The sequence below is a fragment of the Molothrus aeneus genome, chromosome 4 (genome assembly GCF_037042795.1).
Source record: "Molothrus aeneus isolate 106 chromosome 4, BPBGC_Maene_1.0, whole genome shotgun sequence".
Taxonomy (NCBI): domain Eukaryota; kingdom Metazoa; phylum Chordata; class Aves; order Passeriformes; family Icteridae; genus Molothrus; species Molothrus aeneus.
Window position 1 is genome coordinate 8,965,526 of NC_089649.1, and position 23,922 is coordinate 8,989,447.

Here is a 23,922-nt window from a genome sequence, read left to right on the forward strand (position 1 = left end):
CTTGAGAGAGAGGCTCTTCAGAAAATTCTCTATTCCCATACCTTTCAATTCAACCCCTGCTCACTGAAATAGAACCAGCTCATAGTAAACAAATGAATGTGCTGGTGCCTTTATCATTCCTCTGAAATAGGCAGCTCTGCAAGGGTCAGCTGATTCTTGTGGAGCACAGTAAATGATCCCCACAATGTCAGATCAGGCCAAGCTAAATTGCAGGTGAACTGTCCTTTTGCTCTCAAACTCTGCAGGCATGTTTATGAAACACAGGAAGAAGTTAGAAGCTTGTGTTGGAAGGAACAAGCTTTAAAAGGACGAATGAAAGCGTAATTAGATCCCAAATTTTGTCCCTTCTCAGCTGGTCATCCTGACCTTTAATTTTTTTTTAATTAACTGCATAACTACTGTAAGCTTGCCTTATTTACATAAATGTAAACAGTGCCTTAGGGTACAGGATGTAGCAAATGCTACATTTGGTAACTGGTTACACCTATCTTGCTCTTTCCATGTAAGAACCACCTTGTACAATCAGGGACATGTTTTACTCCAGCCTTGCTGTATCTGAGCAGGGACTTCAGGATGCATTAGTCATAAACACAACAGCCTGATAGGGCTTAATTGAGAAAGCTGCTGGTTCTTTGCAACAATATCAAGTTTTAGTCTGGTAATTCAAAGTTCTCAAATATCTAAGACAAGTTGCTTTGCCTTAAACTTCCTTTTTGACCTTTTCACTGGCATATCCTTTCGCCTTACACTCTTTTCCAAATAATCTTAGCTTTTTCTTGACTCCAGTCCAAAATGTTCTGTTTGAACTCTCAGCAACAATTCCTCTTCTACACAATTTGGTGTTATCTGCTCAGTTTTTCTTGTTTTCTTTGACATTCAGCAATCAGCAGGCCTGGCCTGTGATCAAATAAGTGCTAGAGCTGAGTCCTCCTGAGCACATGCAGTGGCTGCTGACATCACAGGGTCAACTGCAGGATACACTTTCCTGGAGCTTTTGTTATAGGGTATCAAATGGGCTGTTAATGGCTCTTGTCCTGAGACCTTATACCTATTCTTGTCCTATTAATACAATCCAGGAAAATTCTATGGGCTGAAATTGCTGGAGCAAGAAAATATTTACCAGTGGAATATTTTCCAAATATTTATTTGGAAAAATATTTACCATTGCCAAAGATTTTCATTCAGTGGTTCTTCACAGTAAGGATTTTAGTTCTGGCCTGTTGATAGCAAACCAGACTCTAAGTAGTTTTTATGCAATGCAGGGTCTCAATGCCTTATCCTCCACACCTGTGCATAGGAATCACCATGGAAATCTCATGCTTACATTTCCTCTTAAGACTATCTTGTCCCAGTCTAATTTTAAACATTCAAGAATCAGTATGACCAGTTCCAGTTAGGAAAAACTTGAATCTTTAAGTTATTTAGGGTCTTGCTCCTCTATATATACAAATCTAATAGCACTCTGTGGTCAGTTTAGGAATGTCCAGAGACCCATCCAACCCAAACAGTCTGAGAGCCTAAAAACTTGTGAGCTAATGTTTTTCTCATTTGTTTATCAGGAAATTAGGCTTATTTATATAATTTAAATTCAGGCATGGTTGGCCTTTCTAGATACATAAAGAATTAGATCTGATATCCCAGTGGAGCCAAAAGAAATTACATGCATTTGGGAAAATGAATACATGGCCATTACATTTCCCAAATCATACCATTATAACTAGCTTTTTCCTTTACATACAAAATAACCATACCTCTTCGAGTTGCTTCCATGACTGTTCTATTATAAAAATTGAGCTCTTAGGAAAGATAAGACAACAAATTAGAGCAGGAAATACTGAGTGTTGGAACAACAAGGAAGATGTGTCAGTAGTACAGGACAAGAAGGGAATAGAATGGAGGGAGATGAGCTGTTAAAACTTCTGCAAGGGAAGCGAGGGAAAAAATAGAATCAATACCAAGCCTGAAAGAAAAGTCTAAAGAGAAGGAAAAAAAAAAAAGAAGAAGAAGGAAGGTGGCTTATTTTTGTTGTAGAAAGAAATATGTTCAAGGTTTGGGGAGGAAGGGATAATCAAGGATAGAAAGCTATAAAATTATGAGTTATTGCCTGGAATTTCATCTGAGGCTTTGTGACTTCAGTTTCACTGTTAATAATTTAAGTTAATAGACCCACCCGCTATTGTGATAGAAAAATGGCCCCCTGGTTTATAGTGGACTGTTTATTCTATATTTAATACTCCCTGTAGGTGATGGAACACTTGAGACTGCCGACTCTCAGCACAGCCATCTGACACTCAGTATTAACGAGTCAATAAATATGCCCCCTTTGTTATGTGCAAGTCCAAGATGTTCTTGTGTCTTTGATTTTTCCTATTCATTAAAAATACACAGCCTTTCAAAGCATTCCCTGTCAAACAGAGATAATGGAGATTTCATTGGCCATTGCTTTGTACATGCTGATATATCCTCTAAACAAAAGTGTTGGAATGTTGACACAGGAGGAATTCGGCCAGCTGGAGGGCTTTAGTGAATAATAAAATATAAAATTAAAGCATTTGTAACTATTGTGTTTAATATAAAAAATCTGCAAAAGTTAATGACTGGATGGGTAATTTAAAACAAAAGCCTCAGCAGGCAGAGAAATACAACTACAAGCCAGCAAGGGGGATTCTTGATCCAGCTCTCTGGAGAGCATAGTTGGAACATGGCATGTATTTTTGCAATACAAAGCAATTACAGGCATCTCCAAACAATGAAAATCCATAAAATGTTCTGGTGTTCTGATTATTTTTTTTTCATTAGATAAGGTTGAGAAGTTACAGGATCCCATTTCATGCTGACAGCTCTCCACATCTGATAGGAACACTAGGAGATAAAAATGCTTAAGTAATCAAATGCTGTGCATATTTTTAAATGCACTCATTATGTTTAGTAACAGCATCATGAAAACAAATATGTGAACTTGTAAAGATTGAGAGCTGTATTGGTTCCTTAAAAAAATCAAATTCAGTGCCTGTGCACATGCTGAAACAACCCAAAGTATAGCCAAAGAGGTGAAACATCACAAAAGCAAATCTAGCCTGTAATAAGTCATCTAAATTGACTTTTGCAGCCTCCTGTTGATGGTGACCATATCACCCACTGTGGGAAAATCATTCATCTTGTCTCTACAATGCAATGGAAACTTTCAATACTCAGAAATAAAAGGGATTTTCAGAAATTTGAAAACCAGGATGTCCTGCTTCCAGATTCACTCTATAGAGACAAATCAATAGCAAACATGGTTTTGTAAAGCTACTTACCATTCCAGTTAATCAAGATGTGTTCAGCTGTTCCTAATAAGAAATTTTAAACATAAATGAAAAAATATACAGATTCATTCATGTTGTAAAAAAGAGGAAAATAAAGAAGCTTTCCTAGATTTACATTTGGCTTTGGACCACATTATAAACTGAATGGCAAGATGTGTAGATTTTTTAATTATACCTGAAAAAATTATTTTTTAAAATAGCACATTAACTAGCTTGAAAAAAATCTGTTTATATATTTCAAAGTGTGTATCCATTAGAAAGCTTAATTCAATAAAACTGCCTCTGATAGGATTTTCCTGCTATTAGGCTTAAGTTTACTGGTATTTAATATTTTGATCAATGATCTGGAAGTAAATATAAAATTGCATTGGATAAAATGTGTGGAATCCATGAAGAGTGCCAGACTGGAAGTCTGGGGGATGAGCTGGAGAAGGTAATGCCACAGACATGAAGGCACATGCTACTCTCCTTGCATCACCTTAGATTGAGAAAATGTACATTGGTCAGCCTATTTATTTTTAAAAAAAGAACCAAAACCCAACAACTGAAGCGTTTTCATCTCCAGAAAAAGAAAAAAGACAAATACTGTTTAACAAGAACAACGTGGACAATGGCTGTAGCTGAAGGAAGACTAATTTAAACTGGAGATAAAGTCCAGATTTTTAACTGCATTCACCATTAAAGGATTAGATGCCTCAAATATAAAGCATACAACAAAATACTAATGAGTTTATTATTCTACATTATATAAGGACAGGAAGGCAACAATATTGTCCCATTTGACTTCTTAGGAGTTTTTAAACTTAGCAGTTTAAACTTAGCATTTTATAAGTAAGAATGCTGGCCAGCAACTAAAGAGATAGCAAAGTAGGGAAGGAAATCTTTCAAAATGCTTCTTGTTTTCCATTATACCTACAAGGTTGTTAACTACCTCTGCCCAAAGGAAATCTTCCATGACTCAGCAAACATGAGCACAACTGTGAGTTGAAAATGTCTAGGATTTTGAAAGTTCACTTTCATTAATTGTATCAGATAAGACAAAACAGATAATGACCTTTGATGCAGAAAAAATGTTATCAGGAGCTTCTTACTGACATATGAAGTGTAAAGTAATTCCAGGCAATTCTGGAATATATATCTCAAAGTGTGTATCCATTAGAAAGCTTAATTCAAAACTGCATCTGATAGGATTTTCCTGCTATCAGATTTTCCTGCCAACAGACAACATACAAAGTAATTTGCAGTCAACTGTTTCCTGGCCTCTCTCCTCAGCTCAGTACTCAAGAAAAGTTCCCATGATTTCTGAGGATGCAGCTAGCTGGGGCTGTTTTCAGTGGTATCTGCAGATTAAGCAGAATTCACTTCTTTGAAAGCTGTACTTGAGAAAACTCTCTATTATTGAGCACAAAGTATGAGCTGAATGTTTATGTTTACATCTGAAGAAACAAAAAATGTTTCAAATACAGAAATACTACTTAAACGTTATCTATAGTATAAGTTGTTAGGTATAATGACTTATTAACTTAAAAATAATTTCTTACAATTGATGAAATAGGTACTGGTTTTAAATCTTTGCCTTAATATATTTTAAAATTGCACAATATGAATTTTTTTCTTTAGTCTTCTGTGAAATTGTGTTGTCTGCATTTTCCAGCCTTTAATCAGTAACACCCTGCTGTTACTGTTGGCCTCTTTTGGGGAGGAGATCAAACTGGGATTCTCTCCAGAAATGTAACTCCTTAACCTTTACAGAATTCCTTAACTGGCTAGAGGGCAATTTGTCGTGTTCTCCCTTTACAGAGCTGAAAGAGCTGCCTCTGCTGCCCTGCAGAATGATGAGAGCAATCAGGCCACATCCAACCTCAAAAGAATTCTGGAAGGTAACTTGTTAGTAACTTTATGTTCTGGTTTGGGGGTGCAAAAGAATGCCCTGGACTCACTCTCTCAATGCATTCCTCAAAATTTAGCATGAAATCAGAGAGATTCTTCTTGAAAGCCCTATCTTCTAGTCAGATGCTGAACTACCCTTTAAAAATCTGCATACAGTCCAAAATTTTATTTATTATGGAACCAATGCAATATAAATGACAAAATTTTATTTCTGTTTTTATGAAAGTCCTTAAAGCTGAGAATCCAAATCTCCAAGTTAAAGAATGTGGTTTTGGTTACTTGATCAGCTGCTGTTTTTAGAGCTCTTTAACTCTTCCTCTCTGTTCTGAACATCCATTTTCAGTGACATAAATAAGAAAACTGGATGCTTTAACCAGTAAATATCCAAAGATTTGCACAGCAGTACTACAGGGTATTGTCAAAAAATGGCACCAGAGCTACTAAGATCCACGATCTTTGAAGTGTTTGTGTATTAAATTATTTTTTAAAAGCATTTTTGAAATAATGTCTACATGTAATACATGCAGAAATATTCTAAATGTTTCAAATAACAATTCAGGAAAAAAAGAGGAGTATTTTAGAGTTCACTATGAGCTGGAAACTAGTGCATAATCTAAACAATATGATTGCACCTTGCCCTTCCAGCGATCTCCAGTAAATCCACAGCCTGACCTCATCAGTTACCAATCAGAAAACATAAAGCTAAGCTACAATGTGATTTTATGGCATACCTTGTCACTGATTTATGACAATAATGAAGGTCTGTTATGCATCTTGACATAACTGGGCATTAATAAAAGCAGAGTTGCATTAGCTGTGCCTTTATAGATGTTTCTGGAATGTATCGGTATTATTTTGGCATGCTGGTTTAAATTGAAGAGATGTGCTCTGCTGTACTGCAGTTGAATTTTTTTTCCTACAAACCACTTGTGCTTAAGAGAGCTCCAACTAAACATAAGTTGCAGTGCTTTATGCAGCAGGTACCAGATATTACAAAGAGTTTTAAGTTAGTCTCAAAGGGTTTTAAGTTAGTCTATGTTCCAAATTAACAGACTATTTCCTTTTTCCCTGTATATATCATGACAGTCTCCTTCAACATGGCCTGGAGCTTTCACATTGCTTTCCTGATTGGCAATACCTGATTGGCAAAGGATGATCTGGTTTCTCTTCTTAATAATCTTCCTGATGAATCCCAGTCTTCTTTCTCAATAAACTACTGAATATTAACAGGCAGTCACACAGTTGTTCTATGCACATTAAAAATGTACAGATAATTTACAGATTAAAGCACCTGAGATTCTCCTGAGAAGGAAATGAGGCTTTATCTTGCTAATTTAAAAATGAAAACACATCTGCATAAAGTACACTGTGACTTCTTCAATGTTCAACTCAATGTACATGTTTGCCTGTTGAAGTCAAAGTTGTTGTAGTCAGGTTAGACAGCAGCAAGAGTCAATAAAAGTCCCTTAATGCCAATTTTAGCCAAGTTCTGGTTGTGCATCTGACTCTTCAACCTGGCTACAAACACTTGTCCCACGTTTTACCTGGTCTGTTCCAGGAATCTGCTGGAAACCCTGCCACAGTGCATGCCGGGGAGAGTAGACAGTAGATATTAAAGTTTATGTTGTTTGTAACCTGAAAGCTGCAAAGCTGCAGGTCAATGCATGGATTGCTGTGGCAAGTTCACCACTAAAGAAGCAAAAATAATTTTCTGAGTAGCCATAGTTAGAAAAAAATGATTCTATGATTTGCCACTACCTGGAATGGATAACAAGTAAGCACGATGAACTGCCCAAGCTCTTAGCTATAGCTGATTATGAACAGAAAAAATATTTAGAGGTAAAGAAAACTAGATTTAAAGATAAATACAATGACAAAACATAAGGTATTTCCAGTGCAAATGCTGTGTTTGAAGAAGATCTCTCATTTAGTAACTTGCATCTCATCAGAGATGGGCTTTAGCTGACCTGCCAGCACCTAAATTCCCTGTCATACCAAAGAGCAGAACACATGGCATCTGACACTGAACAGAAGCATTTTCCAATCCTACAGTGCAATTCTTCCAGTAAAATCTAGAGCTAGTGGCCACTCCAGCAGTTTTTCATAACAAGAAAGAGGAAGCAATTCACAAAAGCCTGAACTGTCAAACACAAATCTGATGCTGCTCCACTGAAAAACACTACAGGAATTCTGGTGCCCATTTTGTAAGCTTCCACTGCAGATTTTCTGTAATTTCCAAACATTTCTGTGTGACCTCAAGCCTCACAGATTTTTACTGACAACTTGTGAAGAATGCAATAAGATGTCTGTTATTTTTGTAAGCCCCAGGGCTTATGACAGGTAGAGAGAGCTCATTTGATGTTCTCCCTTGCTGAAAGTTGTTCCTTATTCCTATATACTATAACCTTGTCACAAGTGTTCTCAAAGCTGATCACATTTCTCTTCTTGTTTATCTTGAATTACCAGATTTCTCCAAAATGAACTTGAAACACTAATCCAGTGATTTAAAAAATTCATTTCCTTTTCTTTTTCCCTACAAAACATACTTTTTTGAAATTGAATACAATATTGTATATTGTAGGAGAAGTACAAAATTCAGGTCCTCAAATAATCTATTTTCTATTTATAAAAGCATGACTTTAGTCACCATTACTTTTATCTGCAAGTCATATGCTACATTCTACATTGGATTTTGCACAAAAGCTTTAATTAAAATAGAAGTGTTGTCTGCTTGTTTTCTGTATTGCAGAACTTCCTAGGATTCCTCCCTAGGAAGGAATTTCATTCTCATTCTCTAAAGGGAATATGCCTTTGCTGAGACTGGTCTAAAGTCATGGGAGGCAAATTTCATTTGAGTTGGCTTTCTGATTTTCTGATATTCCTGATAATGACATCTGTGTCTGTATGTATCCTAGTTCTCCATTTCCTGTGATTTTTCCAAAATAGAAAATGGAGTTAGAAAAATGAGTAATGTCTTTTTCTTGATATGAAATCTACAATATTCCTGAGAACAGTTCAGTTGTGACAGACACTGTTAAACAGCTCCATGGGCTGGGTAAATTACCAATATGCAAAATGACTAAGGAAAAGCATCCAGGCTTTATAATTTTTGGTTAAACACTAAAGCCTGTGACAGCTCTGTGCAGGTTTGCCAAGCTCTCAGGAATCAGGGAAGCAGGAGGAGGCTAGATTTCCTTGCATCACTTTGCATCACTCCCTCACCTCTGACACTGTGGTACCATTTGCACTTTCCAAAAAAACAAACAAGCAAGGCAAAAAACCAACCAAACAAAAAACCCACAAACAAACAAACCCACAAAAAAAAAAAAAGCAAAACAAAACAAGAAGGAAAGCAAAACAAAAATAAAACAAACAAAAAACCAAACACAAACCTCTTTGAAGTCTGACACATGCAGACACAATATAGATGAAGAGATAAGTAAGTAACTTGTCTCCTCAAAGGAAGACATTCCCCTGTGCATCCCATATGAGCAATTCTGTCTCAAGAATCCTCTCTGTCCTTGGAATTCTTACTGCACTGTTATTTCCGGGAAGAATAATCAGTGACATTTTACAGGGGACAGAAGCTTCTGAAAAGCCTGAATTTTTGGCAGCAGGATCAAAGAACAGTCTTGCAAATCCTACTCCCATCACTGACTTCCAAACTACTCCTAAAATCCCCTCTTTGTGTATATACATTCTGTCTGTACTTTTCTTCTCTCTTTATAAAAACATATGCACAGTTTTGAACTCACTTAAAACTGACCCTTATGAAATTATCAGCATTTTTTTTTAAATTTCAAACAGAACTTGTACAATGCATATGGGGAAAAAATATTCTACTTTTCAGCCCAGAGATGGCTTGGAATATATAACCCTGCCAGGTGCCAGTCACAAGTTACACAATTCTATTTGCAGAAATGGATGTCCTTAACATAGTTTTGCTTCCATTTTCAGAGTAATCCATGTGCAGCTTCACATTATATTGGTTTTGATGGTGTGTACAGCGTGTGCTTGCTGACCAAAGCAAACACTGTATTTGTCCTTTAAGAGTCAGAAGTTTTTTTGCAGTCTGCAAATGGTCTCCACAGCTTTTCCCATCATGTTAGCAAGCTTTTATTAGTTAATCTGAGCTATTTATTAGTTAACTGAGAAGACTGCTGTTACAGAAGAGCATTGTGGAGTTACAACATAGATGAGCACAGAACTTGCAATGCCCTCTAGTGTTTCTTGCCTGGAAATAAAAAATTAGAGTGAAATTTTGTTAGCAAGCTTGGTTAGTTGCACTCTTAAGTCCCTCGGTAGATATTGAAAACTAACCCATTGTAAATACAGCCACACCATGAAACACAGATCCTCCATTAGATGGCAAACGAACAGATAGCTGAGATTGCAGAGACCACAAGAAATTCAAGTTGCACTGTAGTTTGATGAGAATTGCATTATCTCAGAGACAGGGAGAGCACCCTACCCTAAACCACCACTCCATGACTGCCCTGAATTTTATGTGTGTACACACTGAGAAACAGTCCTGGTGCTGGAAGACCACAGTCAAGCCAAGACATGACACAATGTATTTACAAAGTTCTCTCCCGAAACGACAGAAATCATAAAAGCTACACAAACATCAGGATTTTGTCATCTAGCTAGCAACTATCTAAGAAATAACAATTATTTTTGGAGCAGGGGCTGCTTTGATTTGACATGCAGCACAGCAGCAGCAATGGATCATTACAGCACTGTGCCCAAGCTAAACAGCTTTGATCATGCTTTTATGTTCAAGCAACTCTCTCACAAAGTATCACCCTTGTTCTGCAAGGTTCTGGTAGCTGAGATCTCCCCACCCTCCTGCTGTGTGCACTCAGGAAGATATGTCCCTAGCATCTCTTAGATTCCTAGTCAGCAATTTCTTAGTTCTGCTTCATTAATCTGAAGAAAAGTCCATTTTTAGTTGGTTTTCATGCTTCAAACACATCAGAATAGAACAGAAAAAAGCTTCCAAAACCATGTTGTGGCAAACTCCCAAGCTATCCCCTACTCATTTGTGAGGGTTAAACTAGTTGTTGGTTGGTTTATTTAATGAATGAGATGATGTTTATTCCAGGAATGTGTTGGCTTTATAATTTTTTTACTTCACAAGAAATGATACACAATTCATTTTTAGAAAGTAACATAAGCAAAACAGTGTCACACAAAATTGTGGGACAAAGTGACCATAAGATTACATCAATCACTGAGAAGGAATGAATAGGGAACTTTTTTCAGAAATAAATATATATTGCCTAGAATTGAATTCTTAGGGATTCATCCGCAGGCACCTTCCTGCCCATTGATTTCAACAGGTTTTAGGCAGCTGAAGTCCTTTCAGGATATAGGGATTAACCTCAATTATGCTTTTATTTCTGAGCACCACAAGGAAGCCCAGAAATAATTAGAAACAAAGAAAAAGAGTGGTGAAGTTCACTTTTATCTGGAGTCTCTCATCATCTTCAAATCCAAACCAGCTGAAGAAAAGCCTAAAAATCATATTTTAATCAATAACTCCTTACACATATCCAGAATGTTTAAACTAGAACTTTTTCTAGAAGTCCTTAAAAACTGGTAAATAATGGATAAAGATTTAGAGGGAAGAAATGTCTACAAGAAAAAAGAGCCAAAGCATTAATGATAAAAATAGTGATAAGGTTATTTCTGACCTCCAATTGATATTGTGAAAGCCACTGGTTTATCCATACAACAATCTCAAACTGAGAGGCTGGAACTGATCGTAAAAACTTTGATAAGCACCAGGTGGTGCTATTTTGCTTTTTTAAAATTTTGTAGCTTGGTAAAATATTTACACTTTTAAATAATAATCTCTGATGAAAACTAAATGAGTGAGAAGAGTATCTATTATCTCATAACTGTACATTAGTTGTGGCTGCTTTTGGTGTTATGCATTTATATATTTAAGAAGTAGAGGATTCCCAACACACCTGATAGGAAAATTAAAACTGTCTTTAAGTCTTTAAAATAATCCTACTTCTCTCACAAATAAACTAGTTTTATAAACTGTTTAATCCATAGAAATTCCACATATGCTCCTCTCATATTCTCACACAAAAAAAGAAAATTCTTGTTAATCCAAATGTGCTGTTTTGTGAGGTGGCACATATAAAGTAGGTGTATTTGCTCAAGGATTTTTAAATTACAGACAGGCTGTTTCAAAGCAATGCACCAAAGTCTGTGCCTCCAGAAACTCAGACAAGACCAGAAGCTGGGGATAAGAGGGAGAGAGAGATTTAAAATCAATCCTAAAAAATAAATCTGGGGTCAAAATTCAAAGATTTTTTAATTTAGCATGTTTGCCACATATTCCTATACTTTGCCCAGATGTTCATATAAAAAATAAGTTGCCTCTTTTTATGGTTCTGATCTATTTCTCACAAGAGCACATGGCCACAAACTGTATTTATAGACAAGTTTACAAGAACTTTATCAGCTTCAGTTTAACAAAGTCTAATCATGTTTTATCAGTCTTTGCAATATATCAGTGATGTAATAATTTTTAGGGTGGCTTTTTCAACGAGGTTTAGGTTTCTTGTTGGTACAAGAATTGTCTTAGAGGAAGTAATAAGAACCCAGCAAGTTGTTTTAAAGGCCATGAAGTAGCCACATGTTGCCAACCTATCCCCACTGTTCTGCAAGCTGAAGATTCTTGGCAGAAGTGAAAGATTGATATGAAATGAGTGACATCATCCTATGCTGCTCTTCAGCTTATCACTTACTCCTTGGATTAATGGTTTCCCCACAGACTATAAATTTGTATTTCCAGGGGTTCCTGTACTGCTGACTTCACCAGTTTGCCAAAGCATTGCCTTTGTGGCTGCTTTTGAAGAGAGCCCAGAACTGCAGGAGATTTGTTTGACAAATAAATTGGGTTTTCTCTCTTGCTGCTGCAAGGCTGGGCTGAAGGCAGAGCCTGGAATGCACAGAAGGTTTAGTGCCCCTGCAGTGTGACAAGAAGAGATCATTAAACTCAGTGTAGCAGAGCTGTTCCTTCTGTTCTCTGCAGTGCAGTGCTGATGTAGCACAAGGCAGGTAACAGGAGAGCTTGGGCAACCCAGCTGTCTCCACACAGACACAAAACAAGGAGCTATTCTTTGGGTGATGCAGTAACACCAAAATCTCTCTGTGTTTGGGTTTTACTTTTTCAGATGCCACTAGGTTCAATGAGAATAAAAGCAAGTCCAGAGGTGGATGTCCAGATCTGATTGTGTCAGAAATGAAAATTAGAGTGTTGCCTCTGCCTTTTAGAACCTTTCCAGTTGTTTGTAGGCAAGAGGCACAGCCAGGAAACCTCCCCTTGGAAAAATACCCTACCAATCCCACTCCTCAGTCTTTCAAACATGGCAACAGACAGGCAGCAGCAGCCTGAGGATGCATCTTCTGGTGAGGGAGAACCTCCCTTGTCCAAGAACAACAACACCCATGCCACAGAACTGCCAACACTATCCACTGTTAATCAGCAGAAGATCAAGTCATACTGATTTTCCTAATTCCTGTAGATTTAAGGAATGTTTCTAGACAGAATGGCAGAACAGGAAAGTAACCTTGTACCCTAACAAACATTTGCCATGGTCCTTACTTTGGGAATTGAATACAGTAAAGTACAGTGTCCCTTACTCACAGGTATCATCAAACAGAAAAAAAAAAAAAAGAAAAATAAGGGACTTTTTTCCTTCAATTCAAAGAATGAAGTCTTTCCCAAAACATTTCAATTCTCCCCATCATGTGCTAACATCTCATGACTCATGACATAAATGACACATCATACATATGAAGTAATAAGCTGATTTCCACCTTGTGCTGCCCATGAATGCTGATTAATCTTTGATCCCTGGGCACACTAAAACTCACCAGCCAAGTCAAGGAGATTAAAAGTGTTTGAATACTGCAAAAGTAGCTTTACCACCTCTTTTAGTCTTTTCCAAAAAGGGATTATGACTCAAAAACTTCTGACCTTGTCAGCATAGGAAATAGTTGCATAATCTGTTAAAGCCTTACATCAGTTGGAGAAAAAACACAGTTTAAATTCAGAAAGAGGAGTATGTCATGAACACAACATCAGAGTATTTTGCTATTTCCTTTTTTCATTCACTTCAGCAACACCAGAATTGTTCTGTAACAAAGCAGGAGGGTTTTCACAAGGCAATTCAGCTGGCAGCAAAAGTACCACAATAGAAGGGGAGCCCAGGTATGCTATTGTTACTTTGTAGGCAGGGTGTCTTAAAATTCTCTACTTTTGTCATTTCTGTGTGTTTAAACTGGTTGAATTTCCTCCTTCCCCAATCCCTATTGGTTTGGTTTTGTCTGCATTGCAGGATTTTATAATCTTTCTCCAACTGCATTATTTTATGGATTCAGAAAAATGTGCTGTAGTGCCATGTTCTCATTTGTGTACAAATTCAAGAGCTGACAAACTTCAAATGGAATCGTGACCTTCCCTTTAAGTTGCCTAAAATCTTGCAGAAAATACAATGCAATTGCACTTTGTATTTTAGTGAAACTGCAATCTACAAAACTCAATAAAGTAATTCTTGTAAATGTCAAAGGCTGGGATATCTGCAGGATTAGCTGCTAGCTCAGACCCCTGTCTTTTAACTTTAAAAACTTATGTGCAGCTAAGGTAATGCAAATATATTCAGGAAAAAATATAGGACTCTGAAAGTATCCACTGTGTATCACTTTTGACCCTTCACTCCTCTTTCATTTCCCACTTCTGTCACCCATAAATATTGAGTCTAGGCATATTAAATGTGATAGAAGTTGTAATTCACACCTAGAAAAACATTCTATTTGATTTTAAAATTAGTAAGTTGGCCTGTTTATCAGCAGTGTGGTGCTATGTGATTTCCATTTCATAAGGTACACAAAACCTAAGTTACCTTCTCTCATTTTGGCACATTTTGGGAGTTTCTATACTTATATTTACACGTTCTAGTTTTGCTGAGTTGTGAGCAATTCTAATAAAGACCTTCACAACCAATTTTAAACCCATGTAAAAGTAAAATACTACTAGCAGATGATACTACCATTAAATTCAGCATTAGCTCAGTAGTTTAAGAAACACCAAAAAAAAAAGGAAGTGAGAAGGAGCCCAGGGAAAAAGAAAAGCTGACAAGGATCTTGGAAAGGCCTTTTGGACACACAGGGTGATTTTGACCGTAATATTTGGGTGTTTTGTTGTTTTCTACCATCAAATTCCTGACCCAGATGTGGAGTTGGTGCTGTCCTAAGTGAATATGGAAAACACACCCCTGTTGTGTACAAATGAAACATTTCTGCTCCCTCAGGGCACGAAAAAGATAAAAAGGCTGAAATATGGACGGTGCCTAAGTGTTTTTCTAAGGCAATGGTGACACAACCACCAGGAATTTTCCATCAGCTTTCTGAAATCAAATGTGGGTAATGCAAAAAGTTCTTTGCTCAGTGCCACTGTGGAAGCATTATGCTGATACTTAGACACAAAACCCTGGTGTACATTCAGCTTCCCTGGCACCCTGGTGCCAATGATTTTTATTTATTGTAGTCCTGCTGCTGTTGCTCACCTCAATGGAGGATGGTGGTTCTGCATCTTTGACAGGAGTGGGATTCAGAGGGGATTGTCCTTCTCTTAAAATTTCATGCTGGTATCAAAGAGAAAAACAAAACAAAATTTTAGGAAAAGGAAAAAATGTTAAGACACCTAAATATTTGAGTCACACTACTTGGTGAGAATTCCACCCACAGACTCACAGTAATTCTGCATTCACCCTCTCCAAACTGAGTTGTTGCCACTGCCTACTCAAGCCAAAGTCTCCAAAAAAGCTGAAGCTTTTTCTCCATGTGGTGGCCACCATCCCACGGAGTGTGGTGCTAAAATATTCAGTGGTTTCCAGTTTGCTATCCACTGCCTATCATGCCAGTGGTCCTCCTCTTAATGGTCTTTCTGGGAAACTACTGCCTTGCTGTGCTTCTGTTACAACCTCAGGCACAATGTCTGAGGGAAACTAAAATTCATGGGTTTTGTAACAGATTGCAAGACTTTATTAGCTATTGATCTTATGTCAGCTGTCAGAGAAAACCTGGAGGAGATGACCGCATCTTGAAAAATTAGAGAAAACTGAACCCATAAAAGGGAGCAGAGTAAATCAATTATAGCAATTCACAGGAATGAATAAAAACTCTGAAGATATGGGTTTTATACATTCATGTCCCTGTTCATTCAATATACTGGATCAGAATTTTACAGATGGGAATCCAGTAAGGAGTCCTGTGATCATCTGAAACCACTTGTAACTAATATTTTGTGAAAGAGGGAATCAAAAACCGGATTGGATTTTGTGCGATTGGTAATTATTCGCATTGTTACTTAAAGAAAAAGCATCAATCGGAATTCAAAATTCAGAATTCAAATTCACTACTTTGACCAGCAGGAAAACACATGGGGAAAAACTATTTTCTTACATAGCGGGAGCTGGGGATGAAGCTCTGGGTGGGGGGGAGGTGTAAATCTACTGCTGCAGCTAGGAATTGCTTTTCTTTATTCATCTCAAAGTCTGCTTTTCACGCTTGGCGAGTTCCTGACACAAACCACACCGTGTCCCAGCGCAGCGGAGCAGGCGCGCTCTCCCGGCCGCGCTTCCCCCGCGCCCCGCAGCGCGGCGCCGCTGGGCCCCGGGCGCGGACGGACGCACGGACGGACGGACGGACGGACGGACGGGCTGCGCGGCTCCAGGGCTCTCTCCACCTGCCCGCGGCCGCCCGCAGTGCCGATGTTCGGGGCGGGCAGGTACAGCATCCCGCGGCCCGTCACCAGGAACCTGGAGGACCTGGACTCGGTGCAGAGCGTCCTGCTGCACAGGTCAGTGCCCGCCACGGGGAGCGGGGGGCGGCTGCCCGGGATCGCCGCTGCCCGGGATCGCCGCTGCCCGGGATGGCTTCCCCAGCTCGGCAGGGCTCCGGCACCCCTGTCCCTCCGCAGGGCAGCTCCCCCCCGCCAGGCGCAGGGACAGCGGAGCCACCCGAGCCCCGGCCAGCTCCCCGTTTGTCGTGGCTGTAAGAAGGGCGAGGAGCCGGGGCTGCCCCTCTGTGCACGGCAAGGCAAGGGAAGGGGAGGGGAGGCTGCCGGCGGGGAGCCGAGGCGCCCTGGGGCTTCCCTCCCTCCTTCCTGGAGAGAGGAGGATGTGCAGGTGAGGGACTCTTACATGTGCAGAGAAACGTGCTGATACTCTTTAATATGGATTGATGCTGTTGCATGCGTGCCATAAGCGTTTTGAACCCTTCTCTAAGGGCAGGGGATAATGCATTCTAACTCGCGCACAAATCCAGAGGGATGGGAAAGAAGTCCTTAAGTGGATGTACAGGAGGCGGCACGCTCTATGAGAAGCAGCTGCTTTTCCTCCTGCTTTCACCATCCCTAACGTGCGATTTTCCGCGGTATCCCCCCACAAAGACATCTCGACAATAGGATCCCAGATCTGAAAGCCACCCTTAATGGCATTTTCCATGTGCTTAGCTGAGAGCCGCAGAAACTTGACAAAGAAAAACGCATCCCATTCAGCAGAATCCAAGAGAAGCTCATCTCCAGTTCTGCTGAAGTGTTTCCTGTTTCTCAGCCACGCTGGTTTATTTCCAGCTGCACAGAAAAAGCACACGGGCACTTGCAGTGCCAGCTCCAAGCAGCTCTTGCTATGGAATCTAACAAGTGGTTGTTAACTCCGGCTCAAGGCGTCAGCCGTGTGAAATGCATTCCTGCGAGCGCTGGGGATGCAAACACAGCGCAGCAAGGAGGGCTCGCTGCGATCAGCCTGCTCCGGCACGGCTCTCTGAGGCTGCTTTATGCACAATAAACGTGCTCGTGTGCAAACACAGCCCCCGTGGACTTCTCAGTGACTTAACTGAAAATGTTCTGTCTCAGAGCCGGATTAAAAACGTGCTGCCCCGTGGTATTGCTTACGTTCATATCCTCTGAGTGGAATAAGGCTACTCACGCTTGAAACATTTGCATGTTGAGTGACTGCAAATAATGGCTTTCTTTCAGGCCTGACATGCCTGCTATGCATAGCAGGTGATCCTTAAAAAAGGGCATTTAAAACATTTAAGGTGAAGTAAAAGCAGTAGGAAAAAATATGAAAATTACAGCTGCTTTTCCTTCTGGAGAAAACTCTTAACTCTATGAGACTGTTTTTCAAAAGAATGGGATGAGTTATACTGCTCTTCCCAGATTTTTCATGGCTGTATCCCTGTTGGTTTTGTGTTCTTCTGAAATACCTTCTGTGATCAGAGTTGATACAGAAAGCTTAAGAAGTCAGAATATTCTGTTTCATTTATTGAGCACTAGAGTGTTTGCTCACAAAATTTCTGTCCCTTTGGTGCCAGAGATAGCTTTCATTCTCCGTGGAGTCTGTTTATATGTAAATATCCCAATTAAAATGACAGCCCAGTGTCACTCTTCAATTCATGCCACTTTGCTGTGGATGGTCTCTGCACAGCCCTGTCAGAGGAGCTGTGAACAGAAGATTTTTTAATCGCAGTCTTACAGAGTTTTATGGAAACCTGGTGATCAAAAAAATCTTAATTATTAAGCCTTGTGAAATATGTATTTTGTCCTTTAAGAAACATTTGGGCAGGTGAGGGGAAAGTTGTGTTGTTGTCATTAATTTTTTAAAAAGAGGGAATTATTTCTGACATATTTTGCTCATGCTGTTCCCTGGAGAAATAAAAAAACCCAGGAATCAATAGCTGAAATATAATGTCACTCATATTTTTTGGCTAGTTTTTCTTTGGTAAACAGGTGTTAGCAAGAAACACAACTGAAAAACAAAGATGAAACTATTTCCCTCTTAGTTTTATCTGCTTGTAACGTATCATGTTTTATCTGTGTATCATTTGTGTCTGCCCAGTTGTTGGTAGAGTCTTCCTGGAAATATTAAGTGATGTGAAATCAAGAAAGGAAAAAAGGAAACATTAACAAGTCACTTAGGGCCTTCTTACCTCATTATCAGTAATGAAGAGCTGCAATTTGAAGCATGGACACCAGCGTGTCCCATACCCTGTCTTCTTTTAACTGCAGTCTCCTTCTCAACATAGGCATGGATCAAGGCAGGCTGTTGTTTTTTAAAGCACAACAGCTTCTGAAACAGGTTAAGCCAAAAAAAAAAGTACCAACAAGAAACTCTTGCTCAGGAAATAAATTTCCACACATGAAAGCTGTTCTTTGCAGGAACAGCAAATCAGAACAACCTTCAGGCTTTAATTACCCACTGCTAAGTGCTCATTACCCAGTTGTCCAGTGAGGGTGAGCAGTGCTGTTGATGCCAGTGATACCCCCTGGCAGATTTTTCCCATCTGCATGTTAAAAACAGCAACTTGGCATAGAAGGCTCATGGATTCCTTAGTGAGGAGGAGCATCAGCCCCAGCTCCTTGGATTAAGTGTAAAGTGTCTGCCAGAAGACAAATTATTTCAAGTTTCATCCTAATATTTATGCCCAAGAAATGACAGGCTTTCCTCTCAAGAGGGATTGTGTGGGAAAATCTGTGTCTTCACTAAAATAAGATCCTGCTGTGTGAGATATATCCTGCAATCTTTAATTGTTCCCACAGCAGCAGAAATTCCACATTCGTTTCAGCAAAGTCTTTAGGTGGCTCCCAGCTACTCCTCTCAGAGGACCCAAAGCCTTCCATCATCCTTCCATTCCCACCATGCTTATTCCTATAAAATAGCAAGTGGTGTAAAACCACTGGCTCCTTGAGAGAGAGCCTGTATTTCTCACTTAGTGAGCAAACAACTGGAACCAATTCATCAGCTCTTGAACTCAGAGAAATTTAACTAACACAGCACCATCTGGCATTGACTATCACTTCTCTACAGAAACACTTCAGTGTGCTGCTCTGTGTAGTAGAAGTGCTTGCAAATGTAAGCATAATTAGGGAGGGTGGGACAGTGTATCTCACCTTCTAAATGAAACCATAGTAAAACAAGCGTTTTTCTTTAGGAAATGTTTCTGTCCCCCCTTCTGCATAGGTTTGTAGTCTTAATAACCATGCAACAGTAATTTATCTGTGAAATCAGGTCTTGTTCAGGGACTTCAGAATGGCCCTTCAGTACTTAATATAGGTATTTTTACTCCAGTTGAAGCCTTAATCACATGGATGTGAGTCCAAAACATTTCTGTCTGTTAATTCACTTGAAATCACGCTAACTAATGTACACTTCCCTAAAGCAATTTCAAGCACAGCAATTTCATACCAGGATTCTGTCACTTCTCTGTAGTGTTCCAGGGCTATAAAACCTCACTGCTGAAGCTGTGCAAATATCCCACAGAGCAGAGATTAAATCCAGCCCATGAAACATGTTCCAACAATTACTCTCCATCCCTTTCCCAGCTCACCATGTGTGTCCTGATGGCTTTACTGACACAGCTACACTGCAAGTTGTCTGCAGGGCTGCCATAGGTCTTGTTTTTTCATGAATATGAATAATCTAAGTCCTGAAAACCGAGTAGGGGCTTTTTGTGTGTGTGTGTGTGTCTCGGCTGTGCATGATTTTACACGTGTAGACTGCAGGGGCTGTTTTAAGGCACTTGTTTGGGCCTGTCACATCCTTGCTTCCCCTGAACCGCCCTGCTCTCCTGACAAACCTAAGGAGAAAGCACCTTAATTCCTCACAGCTCGTTAAATTGATACAATAGCACATAAAATAAAGCAAGAAGCATCCCATTGCTTACCAGCTGCCCTCAGAACCTATTTTTACCTCATGTTTCCCCCTCCTGACCAGTGTTTGGTTACAACGCTCTGAGCCTCACCGCGGGACGCCGGAGTTTCACTACCGGTGTCTTTTACGGGACGGCTGCTGGGACCTTGCAATCGGGCAACTAAATAAAGTCTGATGCGGTCCTGTTGAGCCAGGGAAAGGCGTCCGAGGGCTGGGGGGGGCCGGGAGAAGCCGGGCACAGGGCAATTCCCGCGGCCATGGAGGGTCTGCCCTGAGCGCCGGGGGACGGCCCCTCACGGCCCCTCACGGCCCCTCACGGCCCCTCACGGCCCCTCACGGCCGGGCGTTCCCGCGTCCCTCCGTTCCCATGTCGACTGGGGCCGCCGGCCAATGGGAGGGCGCGCCGCGCGTCACGTGCCCCCCGCCCGGCGCGAAGCTGTCATGGCGTCCAGGGCGGCCGCCGGGAGCGGCGCTGCCGAGGGGATGGAGGCGGCTCGGGGAGAAAGCGCCGAGCCCGCGGGAACCGGCAGTGACACCGACACCGACACTGACAGCGGCTCCGGCGGCTCCTCGCTGGCCGCCAGCTCCGAGTAAGGGCGGGGACGGGAAGGGCGAGCCGCGGGCACTTGGCCGAGGTCGTGCCGCCCGTGCGCGGCGGGAGCGCCCGGGCGCTGCTGGGCTGCGCTGAGCTGGGTTTAGCTAAGCTGGGTTTAGCTAAACTGGGTTTAGCTGAGCTGAGCTGGCTGTAGGAGCAGAGGGCAATGCGAGGTGTCAGACAGGACCTCCCTGGCGAGCCCTGGCGGTATCGCGGTGTGCGCTCAGCCGCGGGCGGTCCCTGCGCTGGGTCCTGCATCACCCCGGGGAAGCGGAGGGCAAGGAGGGACTTGGCACGGGCTGCGGCAAGAAAGGTGCAGTCTGTCATTTCGGTGTCCTAAGTCAGAAGGGAGTTCTGTAATAATGCGTATTTTAAAGTACCTCCGGGGGTTTAGTTTATTTGTATATTTTTTAATTCATGTGAAGTTAAACTTAGAACATTAATTTGGTTCCCTGTGTTAATACAGCAGTGATTGACTCTTCGAATGTGTATTTCACAGATCTTCTAAGTCAGAAGGCAGTTCTGTGATAATACATATTTTAAAGTTATAAATGCAGCCTTCAGAATTTTAGTTATTTGTATATTTTTTGGAGGAAGTTAGACTTATAACATTGACTTGGTTCCCTGTGTTAAGACAGCCATGCTTTACATTTTGAATGTGTATTTCACACATCTTCTGTCTAAGCCAGAAAATAGTTCTGTAACAATGCATATTTTAAAGTTACAAATGCAATTTCCGGGGTTTAGTTTATTTGTATATTTTTTAATTCGGGTGAAGTTAAACTTAGAACATTAATTTGGTTCCCTGTGTTAATACAGCAGTGATTGACACTTCAAAGGTGTATTTCACAGATCTTCTAAGTCAGAAGGCAGTTCTGTGATAATACATATTTTAAAGTTATAAATGCAGCCTCCAGAGTTTTAGTTATTTGTATATTTTTTTAGTTTGAATGAAGTGAAACAACTTGGTTGATTGCAATTTACAGCATTGACTTGGTTCCCTGTGTTAAGGCAGCTGTGCTTGACATTTCCAATGTGTATTTCAGGGTCTAATCAATAGCATTTCATTCAGTACCTAATTTCATCAGGCTCTGCAGGGGAAGGGAAAGAAAAGGTTTAAGTGGAGAAGTTAGAATTGTGTTCAAGCCTAGTTTAATTTGTAGTTGCCCTGTGCCTCTGGCTCAGAGACAAAGCTGTTGTATGTACACCTACCTTACTTTATTCCTATGTTTATAAGCCAGAAGTCAACTGTAACATTTCAGCCTGAAGCCATATTTTTTTAATATTTTGTATGTTTGGGTTTTTTCTTTTCTTAAGTCTTTAATCCAAAATGCCATTTTACTGTCATTCTTTATATATGTTTAAGGGATAAAGCTGTACCACAGATTTCAGCACATAACACATGCCTACTACTTGTAATAATATGTGTAATATTTCTAATAATTTATCTATATAACAATTTATCCAGCAGAACTTGGATCCTTTCTTTCTAATTTATCTTTCTTCCATGAATGGACAATTTCAATCAGCACAGTTTTTCAGACATTTATGCCAAAGAGGAAATACCTGTGTGGGATCAGTGGAACTACTCTTAGAGAAATGCAGGCCTTCAAGTTTTTTAGCTCCTTTGATAGAAGCTTCCAGTCCTAGAGGCAACTTGAGTTTATTGTGTAAGCATTTGTTTTGACACAAGAGAAAACAGATGAAATTTAGATATTTTTTCCTTTCTTCTTGCCTTGCTTGGTTTCAATTTTTTGTGATACTACAGCATTAGGGGGAAAAACCTCTCATTCTAGGTGCTGACTTGTTTCAGATTTTCTTTTCCAGATGTCTGTGTGGATCTCTGTTAAGAAAGTGAGAGTTTTTGCTTGGTTTTTTTACAGTACAGTTCCTTCTTGACTTCTCTCTGGAGTGGTTCTGTTTGGGTGAACACAGAGTAAACACCAGGATATGCCCACAGCATTTTTTTTTGCCCATGGTCCATATTGTTCTAATCAAAATAGAGAACAAAGCTGGAGGACTTGAGTGTATGAACTCATGTCCAGACTGAAATTTTGAATCTACCCCAAAGAAGAAACAGCTTTTCCAAAGATCACAGTCTTTTTTAAAGAGGGAATAAAAATGCTATCATACGTGACAGGAATTTTTGCTAATCCAGATGTAATTTCTTTGTAAATTTCTAGTGTTTCCTTTTTTGTTTCCTTTTTTGTTTAGGTTGTTTTTTTTGGTTGGTTGGTTTGAGGATTTTTGGGGTTTTGTTTGTTTTGGTTGGGTTTTGTTTGAGGTTTTATGTTTGTTTGTTTTGCTTAATTTTGCTTACACATGCCAAAATGTGGGAGTACTCCTTAAAAAACAAACCAAGGAAAAACTCTACTCATGTTACTTCATGCCTACCACTTCTGAGAGAAGTTGGATCAGAAAGAGTGTGCCCTTGACAGCCTTTAGGTTTTGTCAGCATTCTGATACTTTCTTGAATAAGAACTCAGGATTTTGAAAATCACAAACTTGGTTTTATCCCTGAGGTATAACCAAATTATCACAAGTGGTGGCTCTTCTTTAAACTATCTATTTGGGCAAAAAAGCTAATAAATGCAGAGGAGATAGGTGATGCTGCTTCTTGTCTGCAAGACCCTTAGACTTTACTCAGTAACTGGAGCTCCAGAGAGAGAGTAATGCCAATGTTTGCTCTATTGTTAGTCCAGCCAGATCCTCTTGTTGAGCCCTTAAAGGTACTCTGGTGCAATGTCTGCATAATGTTCTCCATTCAGCTAAACTTTTGTCATTTATCTGTGTTTTCGAATTAAAGCTCTATTTGAATATTTATTGCTAGCTTTAAACCAGATTTGTACTCTTTACTCAGTAAAAGTAGTTCTAGTGTAAAATGCAGGAATGTGTGTTAACTTTATTATATTAATTATCATGTAAATCTCCAGTCTCATTTTTCTTTATATGCTTTTTATGAAAGAGAGAGACCTCTTTCTCATCTGGTTAGGAAGAATTAACTGGTCTTGTCTGTTCTTGAAAATCTTCCATGCAGAACATCCCAGATAATTAAACCCCTGAGTACTTTTCTTACTTTGACCATCATGGATTCTCATCTATCTGGAGCTTCATGGTTCATTTGGTCTGTTGCCCCTCTGCAGGCAGTTTTTGGTTGGTTTTTCTTTTTCCTCAGCCAAAAGAGTATGATTTCCTTCAGTCTCTTCCATTTAAATGTGTTTATAGGCTACATAGCATTTGTCTCTTTGTTCTGGGTCTGTTCCAGTTATTACATCTTTCTTAAAACCTACTATCCAAAACTGGACATGGCTGACACATCACTGTTGCCAAATTAGGACAAAAATTTTTTTGCACTGTGCTGATGATGTTTCTGTTATATCCTAGAGCTGCT

General features: G+C 39.9%; 1 protein-coding gene across 3 annotated transcripts in view; it reads left to right on the plus strand.

Annotated features, from left to right (window-relative positions):
- The first annotated feature begins 20,377 nt into the window (after positions 1-20,377).
- INTU (inturned planar cell polarity protein) overlaps positions 20,378-23,922 on the plus strand; it is a 36,987-nt gene continuing 33,442 nt past the window's right edge. For 2 of the 3 annotated variants that reach the window (XR_010783475.1, XM_066547917.1), the window contains exon 1: positions 20,414-20,526. Coding sequence is in view for 2 of the 3 variants with exons in the window: in XM_066547917.1 (XP_066404014.1) it covers positions 20,420-20,526 (107 nt within the window). In the remaining variant the exon portion in view is untranslated. Of the gene's footprint in view, positions 20,527-23,922 lie in introns of all 3 variants that reach the window. The other variant, XM_066547916.1, reaches the window with a different exon arrangement.